At 37.0% G+C, this 15,061-nt stretch overlaps 1 protein-coding gene across 3 annotated transcripts in view; it reads left to right on the forward strand.

Moving 5' to 3' along the window:
- Positions 1–15,061, forward strand: part of kcnip1b (Kv channel interacting protein 1 b) — a 29,402-nt gene that overhangs the window by 6,653 nt on the left and 7,688 nt on the right. The window contains exon 1 of one of the 3 annotated variants that reach the window (XM_079448894.1): positions 6,612–7,120. The exons of 1 other annotated variant lie outside the window; for it this stretch is intronic. In XM_079448894.1, the coding sequence (XP_079305020.1) occupies positions 7,066–7,120 (55 nt within the window). In that variant the 5' untranslated portion in view covers positions 6,612–7,065. Of the gene's footprint in view, positions 1–6,611; positions 7,121–10,532; positions 10,897–15,061 lie in introns of those variants that run through there. One more of the 3 variants, XM_079448893.1, reaches the window with a different exon arrangement.

The raw sequence follows: 15,061 nt of genomic DNA on the forward strand, positions 1-15,061 counted from the left end.
TTATATTTTAGGATTGTAAGAAAAGATAAGTCAATGGTTGCATGTCTGTTCTAAGGTTGTGCAAGAGGAATCTGGTTTCCATGGAGATCAATGGGGCATGTGGTATTTAATAGACATCTCTAATATATTGTACAGTATATATTGATTGTTCTTCCCACAAATGAATCCGATTTAAATGTTTTTTTAACATTTGTGTGTTTTTCAAACTAATCTGTTGAGATGCTACAGCTATCCATTTGTATTCAGATTTTGTGTGTAATGTTGTTGTGAAAATTCATGCTTTACTGCTGAAATTTCTGACATAGTCTCTGTTCATGCAGTCAATGTTAAGCAATAATTGACTATACAGAAAACTCATGACATGTGACTTAGAGAACAGAGATGATGGCATTGCAGCTTCAATTTGGACAGCTGTTGATAAAAGTTTCTCTATGGAAAACATTTATTTGCTGCACAGGATGATGGTCTCAGTTAGTACCCAGATGGAGTTCTATGTGAAATGCTGCCCCCTTCTGGTGTTTCTGCTGTCTCACAAATGCCATCTGCACACTTATTACAGCTACCATTAGGCCATATGTAAAACCGAGAGAGGGAGAGATCTATTATTTTTGCAATTCGTTTCAGCAGGAGCTGATTAACTGTCACACGCCCCCTTTACAAAAACCTGCCTTACTGTTTGGTGATTGACAGCCTGCATGGCTAATTGTTACAGCACATACCATCTACCAAACCAAATGACATGTAAACCGGAGGTGCAGAATGATTGACAGACAGGCCAACGAAACTCGCTGGATGTGGAACGATTATATTATTATTTTAAGGAGATGCGTTTCAGGGTATCTTTATGTGGTTGACATATACCATTCACTTATATTAGCTATCATTGCGGTGAGAAATAAAGAAGGAAAGAAAGAAAGAAAGAAAGAAAGAAAGAAAGAAAGAAAGAAAGAAAGAAAGAAAGAAAGAAAGAAAGGAAGGAAGGAAGGAAGGAAGGAAGGAAGGAAGGAAGGAAGGAAGGAAGGAAGGAAGGAAGGAAGGAAGGAAGGAAGGAAGGAAGGAAGGAAGGAAGGAAGGAAGGAAGGAAGGAAGGAAGGAAGGAAGGAAGGAAGGAAGGAAGGAAGGAAGGAAGGAAGGAAGGAAGGAAGGAAGGAAGGAAGGAAGGAAGGAAGGAAGGAAGGAAGGAAGGAAGGAAGGAAGGAAGGAGGAATGTCATACAGGTCTGAAATGACATGAGACTAAATAAATGATTAATTAATTTTCATTTTGGGGAAACTATCCATCATATTTTGACTAAGGGTTATTGGTAACCACAAGAGGGCAGTATATGCCCCAATGCAATACCAAAGATACACACAGGACACACGTGGCAAAGAACCATTCAATCAATGGTTCTTTAAAGCAGGGTTTCTCAAAGGAGGGGTCGCAAGGCAGCGAGGGTGTAGTCGCAAGATGATTTCCAAAAAGCTTTTTTATAAGGAATAGCTTATCTAATCAATAAATGTAACAACATATACAAACATTAGTTAAGTTAAAAATAAAACCATGCAAAGAAAAAGCCATCAGCCTTTGGAATTTCCTCCCTCTTGATCGTGACCCTTGAGATGACTACGTCACATTAGCAACCGCATTAGGTTAGGTACTGCAAGTCAATTTACAGCACCACGTTAAACATTACCATTACCATTTTTAAGTGTCGTTTTGCGCGTGTTTGGATGGACCTAATAAGTGATTTTGCGCAGTTACCGGTCTCCAAGCATAATGGGGGTCTCGAGTCCCTGGCACTGTCATTATGGGGGTCGCGGGCTGAAAAGTTTAGGAACCCCTGCTTTAAATAACCATCTCTTTCTTACATTTACATAATCTGAAGAACCTTTTTTCGCCACAAAGAACCTTTTGAGAAACATAAAGGTTCTTGGGATGTAAAAGGTTCTTTATGGAACCATTTAGACAAAAAATGCTCTTCCAATACATCAAAGAACCTTTATTTTAAAGAGTGTACATTAAAGGATTTAATGCTCATGTGTGCATTAACAGCCATGAGAACATGATTGAATATTAAGGAAACATACAGATATCCCCAGAAAACTCAACATATTGCATAGAAGGCAAAAATGTGCTTTATTTCTAGAAGAACAGTTTAAAGTGTGAAAACCTGAGAGATCTATTTTAGATGTGAATATATATTCAGGTTTTGACTTGAATAAACATGACCAAGTGAACATGCTATGGTTTTTTGTTGCATAAAAAATAACTCATAAAACTCATGCGCACAGATACAGTTCTACTAAAGTCCACCAAAATATTTGGATAAAATCGTCTGCCAAATGAATAAATGTAAAATGTAAATAGTGCTTTAGTTGACAGCGGGTCTGAAGCAGTACCTTGCTGTGAACTGCGGCTCTACTGTATGTGGAGGCTGAAGATTTTTTTCGGGCTGTAACTCACGCACTGTGATATACAGCTGTTGCTGTCGACTGCGTGACACATTAGCTTCGAAAACACTGTGTAATGAGCTGCCGAGCCTCGGGATAAAACATTTCAAGCTGCCATGCAGTTATTTCCTTTTTCTTTTTTCTTTCCTACTTGTTACCAATAGTCAGGAGTGCAGCATAAAGATATAGCTGAAATTCAGTTCCCCAGAGGAGAATTTGATTGCTCTGAGGTTATTCCTTTATAGCTGAGGAGACTCAATGAAATTGTCAATTGTTTCATTTAAGTATCAACTTAACTGTCTAAGATGTTACTTAGATACTGAGATTCCTCAGGAGCCATAAAATGGATGGAAATTAGATCTTTATTGACGTGTAGTAAGACTATGAAGCTATGTAATGAATGCAAATAGCATTAGCAAGGTTTGTTCAGTGTTGGAAGAATTTAATGAGAAATGTTTGAGTTCACGTAGACATTGTTGACATTTAAGTGCAGACTTGATAAAATATTGATCTGAGGAGATATGTGAGTTATTTATTAAAGGAAAAACAATTGAAAAACATGTCTTAAAGCTCTTAAATATATATTATATATATATATATATATATATATATATATATATATATATATATATATATATATATATATATACAGTATATATATATATATAAAGAGAGAGAGAGAGAGAGAGACACAGTACTGTACAGTTACTATTACCATTGCAAAATTAATCATACAGATCAATTTGAAGGGGAGAGTGTCCCATAACATAGAGCAAATAATATTCGGCTGTTCAAGTGATCCCAACACAAATGTCCCCATGAGATGACCCGGCCTACCAAATTGAAAAGCTTTTATTAGGATACTGATTTGATTGAAGTCTTTATCTCTTACATAACGTACTATTAATTTCTTGAGTGGATAAGCCTTACCTTTCATTAAAAATGCCTGCTTGGTTTTCATTTAATCTCGTTGCTGTCTATGAGAAACCATTAAGATCTTAAAGGGATCTCATTTGTGAAGACTTCTTGTACGCCGAACCAACCAAAACAAGCCCCTGGATACTCTGCACCAGTTATTTTCTCTGACATCAGTAACAGAGATGAGAAGAGATGCTGGTAATGGGGGTGCTGGGGGAAATGATTAAGGAGAAGACAGATATGAGCAGATCAAAGGATAGGAAATGTTGTGCGCGCACATTTTTAGGAGACTGGGCTGTGTCTCAGCAATCAGCACTTGCCCGAACAAAAGAATAGATAAAGGTGGAACTCTCTCTCGCTGTCCACAAACTCAGCTAGTGTGTCTCTTTTTCCTTTCCATGTTCTTAGTGCAATCTGAAAGTCAGAGACTATTGAAGATGAAAAATAATGAACATAACCTTTGAGTGAATAGCAGGGCCGCACTGAGAGGTGGGGGGACCCAAACTGAGTGTTGGTAATAGTCCATTTTAATTTCAAAATAGGTTTGAATTTTAATATGCAATACACTTTGAAAATAAAATTATAACAAGATAAAACATAACTCTTTATTAAATGTGTTTAATCAAGTTCATATGGGGTGTGAAAGCACAATAAACACATGCATCTGCAGCTCTGTAAATTCTGATCTTGCATCAGCAGCAGGACTTTGAACTTGAGCTTGTGCAAACAGAAAGTGTCGCAGGTTGTCGTATGTGATGCGGCACTTGCCTGCGAATGTGTTATCTGCTGCAAACTAACAGACTAAGCCCTACACCTACCCCTAAAATTTTATAATTTAACACTTGTTAGGCAAATTTGCAGATAAATGTTCTTCTTTTATTTGAAAATAAATGCCTTTACTATCTAATATGTGATGGAATAAAATGAAAGAGCTCGGGTATACCGAATCAAAGCTATTAAGAAAGCACTTTACACCCTATGCCACTGAAGCCGGTGTTCAACTTGTTGTTGTTCTTACACTTTCTCTGTTCCACTCAGAAAGTGGTGAGTGGGCTATTTGCACTCAGTGTAAATAGACACTCTGTAAGAATTGAGCCGGTGGTGAAAGGTCAAATAAAAAATTATTACACATTTCCAAGTGTGTGGAATGTCTCCATTGCTTTAACAGCATTGTGTGGCATAGAACGTGGCAAAAACATAAGACTTTAGAAAGGTTAAAGGATAATATAAAAAATACTACAAAACCTGGTTGTTTTCACAGCCGTTTTGGCAATACTGGTATTTGTTATACTGACATGGGCAATTCCAGTGTTATGGATGTGACATTTTAGTCAAAACTTGAATTAGAAATTATACAATATTTTGAACCATTTATATGTTACTACACCCTAATGATCAAAAAATATCAGCCTATGAACGAGTTTTCTGTTTAATGATGGAAAAATTATTGTGAGGGGACAAAAAGGATGAATGTTTTTGAGAGACAGCGTACTTTGTAGGATTCCTGTGAATTAGAATGCGTACAACAAATGGAGAAGAGATTTATAGAACACAAAATAGTTACTTTATTTTCATGTGCTTAATTATAATAAATATGGACTGTTATGGGAAATAGGACTGTTATGTAGAAAACTATGCTTTAAAACAGAGAACTGAAAAAATAAAGTGAAAGAAATTTAAACAACCAAATATTGACATCTGACTTCTAGTGAAAACCTTTTGCAAAAACTTTACATGTGAATGAAATTGCTGGATATAAATTTGATGTTTCATAAGAAGTTTGCATCAATGTCACAATTTTGCTTATTTGGATTTGTGACTTTAGATTTGAATCATATTCTTTCTCCATTAGATTGCTTTGTATGCATTTGTTCAAATCCCTAAATCAGTGTGTTTCTTTTTCCAAATTAGATTTAGAATCTCAGATTTTCAGTGTGCTCTTAGACTATTGGACCTCACTGTACAGCTTCCTCCAAATAGAATACTGAATCACAGAGCAGAAGAGAGATTTGTAAAGAGATCAAATGCGCAGAGCTTCATCCACACAAATATTTGTCGTCCTCAGATCATTCTTGATCATTCCATCCTCCTCTAAGCCACCCCCCCACCACCACCAACGCATGCTTTCGCTCTGTTTTGTGCTGATGACTTTGTGTGATTTTCACGACTCAATCACTTGATGCTCTTAAAGCTCTGTTTTCAATAGCCTGAACACTTGTGTTTTAATTGTTGAATGAAATTGAATCTCTGTTCCCTCTGCAAACAAGTCAATATGGAGAGTTGCAGTGAGAGAAGTCGATGTTTAAGTGGCCCAGATAGATAAGACTCACTCCACCATGTTGAAGAGGATGAAAGTCAGCGCTTTGCTTAAAGTGATTATTTTAATCCTCAAACTGTGATACTCTGACCACTGAGAACATAACCCCATGTATCTGGGTTACAAATCCAATGGACTTGTCAACATGTTAGCTTTTCTACTGGACATCAGCATTCTGAATCAAATTCATGTTTGAACTCAGTTTAAATTGCATATGGTTATTAAGGAAAGACTAAAAGTGTACAGTTATAGTTAACTAAAACTAAAACTTTTAAAGTTTTGTTGATTTGAAGATTTGAAGAAAATAGTCATAAAGTTGTTTGAAAACGTAACAAAATTGAAATAAAAAATGTCCCCTTAGCAATAAACCGAAATATGTTTAAATTGAGGCAGGTATATTTAGTCACTTTAAATAAATAAATAACTAAACAAAAGCAAAAACTGACATAAAATATAAAAAACAAAAAAATTATTTAATATAAAATGCATGTAACAAAATTGCTATAAATGTAACTAAAAGTAACTTGAAAATGTATAAATCTTCAATGTTAAAAACTTTACAAGATGGTGTAAACATTTTACTGGTGCAGTAAAAAATAAAAAGCCTTAATAACTAGTTGATAAAAAGTGTATAGTTTTTTTAATGTTGTACGTTGTGGCACTATTTTCGTTTTGATTTGTTTGAGTATTACGTGAGAATATATGTTTCTCTGGCCAATAGTAGATGGCGTTCAAAGAAACCTGTTGAAAAAACTATATTTATTATTTGTTGGGATAGTTCACCTAAAAACTAATATTTGTATCATTTATTCACCCTCATGTCATTCCAAACTTGAATGACATTCTTCTGCAGAACACACAAGCCCAAACAACCACTACTTGAAAACTATTGTCACATTTCTCAAAATATCTTCTTTGTGTTCTGGAGAGCAGAGTCATATACAGGTTTTGAACGACATGAGGGTAACTTTTCATTTAAGGTGAACTATATGCCTTTAATGTATGGGATGCCTCAAATCGTCTTACCTGCTGGACTAAATTTGATATTTTCTTTTCATGCACTATTCTGCAATTCTAAAATTGCCCCTTTCTTCCACCAATATTTGAACTTCTCGCTATGCTATCGCTCTCTCTCTAGCTCTGTTTCTCTTACTCACTCTCTTTCTCTCTCAGCCCAATTTAAAGCTCAGAATATGATGAGCAGCCTTCAGAGTCCACATGATAGACAGTCAGAGTGAGGTTGAAACTCAGAGACAGCTTGAGTTAGATAACCAGCAGCACAAGGAGTGAAAGGGTGTCGGGAGATCAGAAGATAAAGAGGAAAACAGGGACTAGGCACTCAGATTTGATCCGACGTGAGAAAGCAAGAAAGGTGAAAAGTGAAGAACTGTACTAAGGATGGGTGTGGTGTTTGGGACCTTCTCTATGCAGACCAAACAGGTCTACAGGACAGGTAGGTTCATATAATATTATATAGATATGTTATTTTTCTGTCACACTCTTCATTCTTCTTGTGTAATTCAGATTTAAATGTGTGTGTGGGGGTTTCTAACCTAGATTTGCAGCAAGAAATGTCCTTAGATGTTATATAAAACTTTTGAAAAAGAGAACCCCCTTTTTGCGATGTCTTTAAAAGCAAAAAAAGGTTAACAATGCTACCTTTACTTGCTAAATTTTGTACTTCGAAGTCAGAAGAAACTACAATTCATCTTAAATACCCAGATAAACGTGAGCGTCTGGCTCGTGCTCCACAGAAGGCATTATGAACGTATCACAAGGCAATTTTTTCCAATATGATTACCTTATAATGCTCATAGCGTGCCCCTAGCCAGGAAGATGAAGGGGATGTTTTTGTAGTTTTGGAAAAAACGGAACGATCAGGCTGCAAACGTGACAAGGATATGCATAAAAGATGAGGAAAAGAAGGCGGTTTGTTAGTGATAATTCAAGCCCGAAGGTTAATTGACCTACACAGCATGCAAATGTACCGTTTGTGATTTACCGCAGATGCGTTGTGCCTTTGTACAGAACTACTGAAACCATTTCGAAAAATGCAGTTTCAATATCAACACCTCTGCGCTCACATGGAAGAGCATGTGTTTTTTCACTCACTCATAAGAGCAATAGAGAGAGACGCACAGTTGTATACTGTATACTGAAGACCTGAAGAGTGATTATGGAACCTTGGGGATTAGGCAGTTCTGGGCAGAAAGACAGAAAGCGTGTTTGAAGACTTTACTAAAGATACTTGTGAGTATATATCTGAGGACACAAACTGTCTGTCGGCTTCGGCACCAGACTTGAATCTGAACTGTGCTGCTTCAGTTGTATGAGGTTGATATCCATTGATTTCAGTTGAAATGTGCCATTACTAATGTTCTACATCAAGCAATGCACTATACAGTGCAATGCAACTATACAGTGAACTACGGAATCATTGACCATTCCTTAGTTGGGTTTTCTATATTACCATTAGTAAGGAAGACCAAAATATTTATTTTGAAAGTACATAACAATTTAAAAAAACTCAATTAATCGCAATATGGGAACAATATGTACACACCTAAGAATGAGAAGACAAGTGAATTGATGTGGATTGGGGTTGTAGTTTGGCGGTTTTACTACCACTTCTGTTAAACCCTATTAAGCGTGTAAGGATGATCATATGTTCTCGGTAGCATCTCAGTGATAGCAAGTTTTTGACTGTAATTCACACCATTGAATGTTTTCAAGGGTAAGCCAATCATTGGCAGTCATCTTCACAATGCATTAGCAGTTTCGATGAGGTGTCTGCAAGGGAAAGTCCTACACACACACCTCTGAGTGAGAAAAGATGCTTACACCTGCCTGCATAGAATTAACACATGCCAGACGTTTTGTGTATCAGTGTTTCTCTTCCATGGACGAGTGCCAAAGCAAAAAATACCAGAAAACAATTACCAAGAACAAACAATGATAGTATCTATATGTCAGGCCGTCTTTCTATCCATCAGTCCATCCCTTTATTCCTTCATCCATCCATCTTCTATCTTTCTGTCCATCCCTATTTTCATCTATTCATCCCTCCATCTATCATATATCTTTCTGTCCATCTCTCTATCCCTCCATCTATCTATCTGCGCATCCCTGTATGTATCTAACATCCCTCTATCAATCATCTATCTATTCATTCTTCTTTCTATCATCTATCCCTCATCTATCTTTCTGTCCATCACTCTATCTGTCCACCCCTCTTTCCGTCTGTTCATCCCTCCGTCCATCCATTTGTCTATCTATCTATCCATCCATCTTTCTGTCCATCCCTCTATATATCTGTGATCCATTCATCTAGCTGTTCATCTGTTTTTCTATCATTCATTCATTCATCCATCCATCATCTATCTTTCTGTCCATCCAGCCATCCCTCTTTCCGTCTATCCTTCCATTTGTCTATTCATCCCTGTATGTATCTATTATCCCTCTATCATTCTTCTATCTGTTCATTCTTTTTATCATCTATCCCTCATCTATCTTTCCATCACTCTATCCATCCATCCATCCATCAATCCAAGCCTTTTACATCCACCCACCCATCCATCTTTCTGTCTATCCCTCTATGTATCTGTTATCCCTCTGTCCATTCATCTATCCGTTCATCTATTTTTCTATCATCCATCCGATCCCTCATCTATCTTTCTGTCTGTCCCTCTATCCATCCATATGCCTATCCGTCTATCTATCCGTCCATCTATCTGTCTATATCGACTACAAAAAAGATTGGCAGATTCTGCAATGACCTCATGAGGCTTGGACATCATAACTTCTGGATACAGTTAGTGAGATAACACCCAGGGTCCTAATGATGCAGTGCACACGTCTATCCCAAGATCAAGGATTCGTCTGAATATATTGCCATGTTTTTCAGGTCAGAACTGTAGGGTTTGCGTAATACAGAGTACTTGCATAATTTGATATTATGTAATTACTCATTACCTTCAAATTCGTTCCAAACTCCCATCCCAAAGCTTGTCTGATGTGTCATCTTTTTTTGTAATATTACGTAATGAGGTTACAGACCTGGTGTTTGGAAACTAGAGATGAAAAGACATCGCTGTTGGGGAATGTCTGAGTTTTTCTCTATATTATCTTTCTGTTATTCCTTGTTTCTGCTTGCGTATCTTTAAATTGAATTTTTAGTGGGGTTGGACCCCCAGTAATGAAGGAAAATATGAACAAACAAAAGGAGGATATACAGTACAGAGACTAACAAACATAGACAGGCATTTCTGCATAGTATATTACTCAGAATTAGAATGCTTCAAAGATTACCCGATCCATGAAATATTCATTTTATTAAGTCACGAAATACACGCACAAAAAAAGAACAGTGGATGATGAAACTACTCATTTGATGCATCTGTGTTAAATTTTGTGTGTGGCTTTTTTTGAGGAAGCAGTTTTCATCTGAAAAATCTATCTGTTTTTCTCTTTGGGGTCATTTGAGGATACCCAGTATTGGAAAAAAATCCTAAAACATCTTATACAATGTACCTATGTGTTAACATAAAAATGTCAAAAGGGTCAAGTTTACAGGCAGAAAGTGAAAAATATTATTAGTACAATAAAAAAGACAATTGTCCATAGAAAGTTTCAACTGTGTGTGGCTGCGTGAGAGAGAGAGAGCGAATGGAAGACTGAGTAGTAGGGTGTAAAAGAAAAGTCATTACCCATATTGACACATTCTGGCAGTGTGAAACATTTAAATTCCATAAGGAAGAAATCTGCTTGCTGTGTGTGTGTTTGTACTTGAGAGGCAGGCTGAGGAAGAGAGGAGCGTTTCTTTTTCACACACTTCCTACTGCTTTCCATCACAGTGAGCAATTTCTGACACTGAATAACAAACGGGACCCAGCAGAAACACCAACAGCGAGGGAGCAAGGCAAAAGAAAAGGAGAGAGACAGTGAAACTGAAGAGAGAGAGAAATGTGTGGGAGGGGCATCAAGGAAGAAACCATATGCTTTTAGCAAGAATAATCCAGCTCCTCTTCATCTATTCACAAATGAAAGAAGAGTGCCGAAAGAAACAACAGTGGGTTTCTCAGCAAGGCTCTTGAAGAAAGGAGAACAGCAAAAGACAGACTGGTGGATTTAACACGTATTAGTTTAAACACGCTTGTCTCCGCGGTGACAACATGGGAGCAGTAGTGGGCACACTGACTTTGCAGACAAGACAAAGACAACCTACCAGAGGTACGTTAACAGATGAGACCTTGAGAGAGATTGTGTAATCTGGATTAGAAAGGAAAATTAGAATTTACTTTTTTTTTTATTATGCATTATTATAACGTGCAATAGAGAGAGAGGGAAACAAAGAGTTTTGAACTCAGCTCTAAATCAATGGCTAACTAAACCAAAGAGAACTGCAACATTACAAATGCTCAAAGAAAAGAAAGTATGCCTTGTTTGATATGACAGCAATTTACAAACAAACACTGTTAAATGAATAAACCCAGAAAACCAAACACAAGCGAGATTGAGATGCAGGTTACAAAAGATATCCAGCACACGAGCAGCACATCACTCTCCGATGTTTACAAATGATGCTTTAACCTCACCCCTCTCAGATAAACATCGAAATGTGTGTGTGTGTGGCATCTTGGTACGTGAGCGGGTGTTTTAACACTCTGATCACATATCAGCCCTCTTCACATGCGCCGTGGTGTAGTTGTCATGGAGACAGCTTTGTAAAGGTTGATGGAACAGATGATGGGATGTTATCATAGACGTGGCGGCACAGGCACAAATAATATTCAGTCAGTACATATATGCTTCGCTTCAGCATAGCTTGATCGCACAAGGTTAAACCCAAAATTATTGGGTAAACTAGGGTAACGCAATGCACATTATCCACTGAGGCGTCAATAATTTATCCATCTGTTCATTTATCCCTGCAACCATCCTAAAAGGTCATTGTAAGCATGGACATTTTGCACACAACAAAATAATGAGATACACACTATACAATAATTACATTTAATAGCAAATCTGAAGAATTGTTTTTTACACAGGTGCCTTGATCATTTTTTTGTGAAGATATTTTTCCAGACCCAATGTATAATGACCTTGAACAATTTGTTTTATATTACAATGACATAAGCATTTATTTGTATTATTATCTTTATTCTGGACAATTCATGTGTTCTAGTTAAAGGTACAATACATTTTCCAAAATTGCACCAAACATATTTACAGCAACCTTTAAACAACATGATCCGTTTATGCTGTTTATCATTTATACATTTATTATGTTTTTTCATTTTGGCAGACGCTTTGGCAGAATCTAAAGCGACCTGAACACTGACTGTCAAGTAAAAATGTAACAAAAGATGGGAATATCTTTTAAAATGTAATGCAATATATTTAAATATATATTTCATATATACTGTATTCAATTATATAGGCCTACATATACAGTATATTGGAACCATGTGCTTATATTTGTCTACTGTATATACAAAAAGTGGCAATAACTATATATAGTAGAAAACATATTTTCTTTGCATAAGGGAAGCTTTACATTCGATTAGGTATTGTAACACTACGTCAGAGAAGGGGGGGGGGGCGTGGTTGACGTAGACTGATCAGATGTTACAGGTATGTGTGTTCCATGGGATTCAAACCCATAACCTTTTGTACTGCTAATGCAATGCTATTTCAGTTGAGATACCTGAACATGTGATGAAAGATTTTACGATATATTTTTGCATGAACAGTTCCTGCAAATTCTAACCCAAAATAGTTTGAATGAATTTAATTTAGAGACATAATAATGAGCTCCCATCTGTCAGATGCTATTCTATTCCACCATTTCCAGCCAAGCAGTTTACCACGAGACAAATGCTTTAGGACATCAGGCTCCAAGCAAAAGCCTCTGACTGCTCTGGTTTGCCCTTCGGTTCTCAGGGGGCAGTAACTGTGCCCCAGTCTTAATGTCAGAGGAACTTCGAGCTGCAGTAACAAGTGATTAGCACTGCCTTTGGGGCAGCTGCTCACAAATATTAATTTCATGCTATTTAACTGTTTGTGCATTCTCTCTTCTGACGTATTAACCTACAGATCTGTCACATCACTGTGATCTATCTAGACCGGCTCCCTGTGGGAGAATGTGGGCGGAAAATTACCTGTTTAGTGTGACACCATGGGTTGGCATCTAATGTCATTGACTTCTTACTGAAGTGCAGTGGTTTCCCAAACCACACAGTCTCCACATAGACTTCCATTGTATCGACAAAAAATTAAGAAAGGCATTTCTTCAAAACATCTTCATTTGTGTCATATACAGATTTTGAACGACATGAGGGTGACTAATTGATAAAATATTTGTTTCTTTTTTGGTTTACAGTGTAAAAACAATCCAGTAAAAAACGGATAAAGTACTGGCAAAATTCCTAGTACATTTTCCTTTATTTTACGGACATTTCGGTTAATGCTAAGATGCAATGCAAAACATAAAATAAAGGTAAAACGATTGTATAAATGAATACGGAAAATTCCTTCATGTTAATACAGTATATTGTGCCTTATTTTTTCGAATTGTTTAGAGTGCCAATATATCAGGGCTTCTCAACCTTTTTCACTACAACACCCCCTATTGCAATGAAGAATATACCCCCCCCCCTCACAAAACCAAAATATCTACCAAATAAAATATTTAGAAGATTAATATTAAGTAGAAAAACCTGTATGAGCGATAAATATGGCCAAAAAATAAGAAATATTTGTATGTATTTCACTGCTAATTTTGTCTCATTTTAAATTTTTGGCCACCTTGAGGCCAACTTGGATATCAGCTGGTTTCCCTCTGAGGTTTTTATACAGAATTTTTAGTCTGTCGGATATTTGACCTGTGTTTTCACTTGCATAACCTTGTATGTTTTGCTTACAGTCAATGTGTTTTCTTGTACAGCTGCTTCGTAACAATGAAAATAGTAAAAAGCGCTATATAAATAAACTTGACTTGACTTGAATCAAGGAAGATGGGTGTTGTTCTAACTTATCTTTTCTCTGTGTTGGGAGAATCACTCTCATGGCACTAATAACTACTTCTGTGTTTGATGTGGGTTTATTTTAGTGTGTTCCTGCTACTGTTGTTTCTATGCTCTTGGTCACTGTTTATCCCTTTAATGGAAAGAAACAGTTTGCAGTTTCATGCTGTGCTCTGTTGCTCCTCTAAAATAGCTAATTTCTTAGTGTGCTGATGTACATCTCGTTCTTTTACCTTCTAAACATTTATCGGTCTCTCTGCTTCTTCCTAAACTAAACACACCCATCTTCAGACCCTATTCTTGTGTGTTGCTCCTGACACTGTCTTTTGACCTTTATATTCTTCGACCTGTAATTTACTGACAACAACCACAACTTGTGTGTTCCTCAAAATGTATACCTTGAACCACAACTGTGAACTTGAACCACAACTTGAACCACAAATATTGGATTTTTACACAGACTATCCAACTCCTTTTAACATACCACATAGAATGGATGTATGAAAAATCAAACAGGGCATGTCCCATCCACTTTCTTTTAATGGGTATGTTCCCCTTATCTCTCACCTCCATCCCCCATTTCCATTCTTACTAACACATCTTTCACAGGTGAAGAGAGGTGATAACAAAGAATGATGAAGCAAGTAAGGAGCTTCCCTCTCGTTTTACTGCACACGTAGGAGCTTCACATCCGGTCATCCCCATCTCTACTGCATGCTGTTTCTCATCATGCATTCGAATGTTGTTGTAATTCGCTTTCGATTCATGTTTATGTTTATATTATCAGTTTAGCTGTAAGTAGATTCAAGTTTGCAGCAATATGGCGACAGAGTTTGTTTGAAAATGGTTCTGTCAGGGATCTGCTAAAGAGATTATAACAAGCAAGCATGATTGGAAAATAAATGAGGATGATGTTGTAGAGGACTTCTGAATTGCTCGAGGTAAAATGGAGATTTCAAGCGTTTGATGTGTTTTAAGATGGCACAGAAATGACATTTTATGCAAGCAAAGAATTTTCACAAACAATACATAAAGTGATGTGGATTAGCTGACTTAATGCAGATAATTGCACAGCCAAAGGGGAAGAGCATGATATTAATATCATTGACTTAATATTCTGAGGACCAACACAGAAAGAGAGCACATACAAACCTGGAACATATGTTGTGTTTTGGAGACTAGCGTTCCCACCAGGCTTAACAGACGTTCTTGGTCAACCAGTTTCCGAGGTTGTGCTGGTTGAATAGTTTCAGCCTCTATCTTTAGTTATGCTCTAACGACCTAGACTATCCACAACAGAGTCCTAACCAGACTAACCAGGGGCCTGTACCATGAAGCTGGTTTAGGTGGCTAGCCAGCTATGTTTCAGT

This window comes from Barbatula barbatula (assembly GCF_947034865.1).
Source record: "Barbatula barbatula genome assembly, chromosome: 24".
Lineage (NCBI taxonomy): Eukaryota > Metazoa > Chordata > Actinopteri > Cypriniformes > Nemacheilidae > Barbatula > Barbatula barbatula.